The sequence below is a fragment of the Branchiostoma floridae genome, chromosome 14 (genome assembly GCF_000003815.2).
Source record: "Branchiostoma floridae strain S238N-H82 chromosome 14, Bfl_VNyyK, whole genome shotgun sequence".
Taxonomy (NCBI): Eukaryota; Metazoa; Chordata; class Leptocardii; order Amphioxiformes; family Branchiostomatidae; genus Branchiostoma; species Branchiostoma floridae.
Window position 1 is genome coordinate 6,976,391 of NC_049992.1, and position 3,616 is coordinate 6,980,006.

Sequence of the window (3,616 nt, forward strand, 5' to 3'; positions counted from 1 at the left end):
AAGGTAAGGGACGGGCAATATCAAATTCGTTTCCAAGCTTATTGTGTCCTGCGGCGCTCAACAAGCAAATTTAGAACAGTGCATACGTGTTGCCACTCACGTGAGTATGACGTAATCATTATCCGCCATGTTGGATGCTTCAACCCGAAAGTTGACTGGTTTGTTTCATCAAAGTTCAACCAATCAGGATGACAGGCAAACGACGAGCGAACATCCTATTGGCTGGTGAAGAAGACGAGTTTATGGTGTGCAGTGGTTTAGCAGTTATCACTTCCGGGTATGTGAGTAAGTACTTCCGGGTATAGAGTAAATGCAGCCATTAAAGATAAACACAGACATCTGGACAGTCAAATCCTTTGTTGGTCTGACATATTTTGTTGGCTGTTATTTTCCTTCGTTTCGCCAGGGGTCCTCACAGTACGATAAACAACCCACTTGTAAGTTGCGGGCATTCAAGGTATGCAGAACACAGTTTTCGGCCAGAAGGGGGATTTTTATAGTTAAAGGCCACGAAGTGACTGGCTTCACCGAGGTATAAAGTTATAGTATGATGCACTAGAGAAATACGACGAACGGATATGTTTGAGTTTAGAGCACAACCCACAAAATATTTAAAAACAAAAGCTCTGTCTACGTATGACCTTTTGATGCCCTCTTTCAAACGCCGCTCTTCGGTGGTCAAATAAACTGCAGCCGGTTCACACCAGAAAGACAGTTGCATAATGGGGCTCATTTATACACGAAATGGATAACCTTCACAATACAAATCATACGGCCCCAAATTAAGTCGAATAAGTAATTTACCATGCAGCACAGGTTACACCTCTCTCACTCCAAAATAAAGCTTTCTATATGCCAAGCCTTCAACAAGTTTACCCGTACTACTTCATGTCATTGACCCCAGGGGTAAATCATTCTTGTGATCTGCTATCTTGAAAATCATATCGACTTTGTTTGTCGGTCTAGATTTTCCTTTTTAATAGTTTATGCTTAAAGATTTAAAAAGATTATTATCTTATAAGTGTCAATCACTTGATAAATATTTTGGGCCATGTTCTCATGTGCTCCCTCAGTCTCTAAATGATCCCATTGAATGCCGGGAGGCGTGATGCACTATGGGTAGAATAGGGGGCAAGCAACACCATCACCATGACAACGGGTCCGTTGTTTCCCCCAAACTACCTATGCTTCCCCGTTTATCCCAGAATGCAATTGAAATGGTGCAAAGGTTTATGAGGCTAAAAGCTACAATAGACCCATAGTGGAAGATAAAACTGTATTTTTGATTGTCAAGTAAACGATAATTGAGTAATTAGCTGTTGTTGTGTTTTGTTTGTGTCGGAAGGTCACCAAAAATTTAGAAAATGGTCAGATGTGTATACATGTTGTCATAATTTGGCTTTGTGTCCTAAAAAAACTGTTACACATTATCATTTAGTTATACCTGCTTCCCTAGGAGAATATGTTGTCAGTCCCGATTTATCGTAAAAGGGACACACTTATGCCTAAACCATAATATCATAAGAGATTGATGCGAAGACAAGATATACATAAAACAAACTCCTTTGTTATTTTCCCCAAAAAGAATACACGTACACCAAACAAACAAAGGACTAGATCACTTGTTCACAGAACAAGTTGCAAACAGTAAGAATAATCGACTTGACATATTTTGGTCCATTGATAAAAACCAGACGATACGTGTAGAACAATATTTCCAACAGTCGTCACGTAGGACAGTCATATCAAATTGTAGAATAGAAAAGCCTCTCCACATTTGTTAAAATATTGCATACGCTAGTAAAAACAATGATCTGCACTTAATATACTAGTCGACTATATCGTCACATTTATCTTCATGGGTTACTTTGATAAGAAATGCAAGTTATATTCTGAGTACATGTACGATCGAGTAAAAAGATACTTAATGTTAAACTATTGCCCAAATCTTAGCTGAAATGCTCTGAGAGTAAGCTAATAATTTATAGACCATGATTATAAAAGTTTATACCTTCTTCGAAGATATAAATCAATGTCCCATGCGGTAGTTAAACTCTGTATTGATTGTAAAACAAACGTGAACTCAATCGTGTTAACACGACACAACTTCATGCCACGTGTTTGGTTGTATAATTGGCAGCTATCAATATACCCTGTAACCCTAGGATACGATATTTTTCTCTTATTTTCTTACAAAGCAAGCCATGTCGGCTCTTGGTCAAAGATTCATTTACTGAGTGTGAAACAAACGTGAACTCAGTCGTGAAACTACTACACAACGTCATGCCACGCCACATTGAGTATAGAACTCAACGAAACAAAGTCGCAATTCCAAAACCCGACAGACTAGCAGCTCCAAGCAGATGTAACGTTAAGAAAGAAAAGTAGTAGCTTATTCCAAGTTGCCTCCATTTTTCTGAGGACAAATGAGGGGTTATTGGAAAATGTTAAGCCCTTTTCCCCTAACATCTGCTTGGTAATCGGGAAAGTTGTGCGCAGTTCTTTTAGATGGAATCACTGAAAGATGGCGGCGATCACAGCTGCCAGAAGAAGAAACAGCAGTTCCGGCACGAATCGCGAGGAGGCGCCACTGTCACCTTGTCCTGGCGGTCGAGGGGTGACGTTCAGACTGGCATCATCGAAGGACCTGTAGACCGTGCGTCCGTTCAGGGGCTGGGGAGGGCGGTAGTTGCCCTGCATCTTTTTGGCAACGGTGTTGGGTTCGGCTTTGTAGTAGACGTTGTTGATAAACTTGGTCAGCTGTGGGGAGAAAAACACCAAAGGTTAATAAGATTGGTACTAGACCACAGGGCGTTTTTGCTTGCTCTACACTGAATTTTTGATTTGTCTTTCTAACTGTAACAGTAACGTTGACTTGAAGAGAGAAGGAGTATACCATGCGGTTGTTGCTATCTCTGATCAGGGTTAATGTTTTGTTTGTTGTTTGTTTGCTTCTTAGCGAGTTTGCTCAGAGCAAGGCCATAGACCAATTCTTGTTTGTTTTTGAATCATGTTACTTTGATGAAACATTTTCTTTGGTTATAAGTGGTGTCAGTTACATTCTGCCCTGAGCCCCGAATCTGATGTCTGTTTTACGTGGGACAGATTTTACGACATGTGTCAGTTCCATAGGCCCCTTTCCACTAGATGGCGATCGCGCTGCGCTCTCACTGCGACCTACAACGGGTGTGTGTAACCTATTTCAAGCTGGATGTATCATACAGAATGTAAAAGTGTGACTGAGGAGACAAAAAACACGTAAAACGTAAAAAGATTAGTTTGTTCTCTTATACAATTCGTTGAGCGAACAGCGCCGTCCTATAGCTAGTGGAAAGGGGGTATAAGCAGCTTCATGACAGAGACCACACGAACGACTTGAAACTATGTTCGCACCTGCTTGCTTGACATGGAGATGGTGTCCTTGAAGACGGTCCAGGTGACCACCTCGTTGCAGGTGGGCGTGGTGAGACTGCCGTTGTAGCGGAAGAAGTTGGTGCGGTCGGGAGGGAGGAGACTGTCCAGGGTGAACCGGTCCGCATTTGGGAGATTAAAACTCTGTCCTGTTGAAATATTTACGTTTTTGTTCAATAGCCTTCACCAATTTGACCTACGCTAC

At 41.4% G+C, this 3,616-nt stretch overlaps 1 protein-coding gene across 1 annotated transcript; it reads right to left on the bottom strand.

Annotated features, from left to right (window-relative positions):
• Positions 1-1,547: 1,547 nt before the first annotated feature.
• On the bottom strand, positions 1,548-3,560 carry LOC118430627 (carbonic anhydrase 9-like; the record flags this gene model as incomplete). The annotated part of the gene is given in 2 exon segments (XM_035841606.1): positions 1,548-2,760; positions 3,394-3,560. Coding segments are annotated over 2 exon segments (413 nt in total), but the record flags the coding sequence as incomplete, so codon positions are not given.
• Positions 3,561-3,616: the final 56 nt, after the last annotated feature.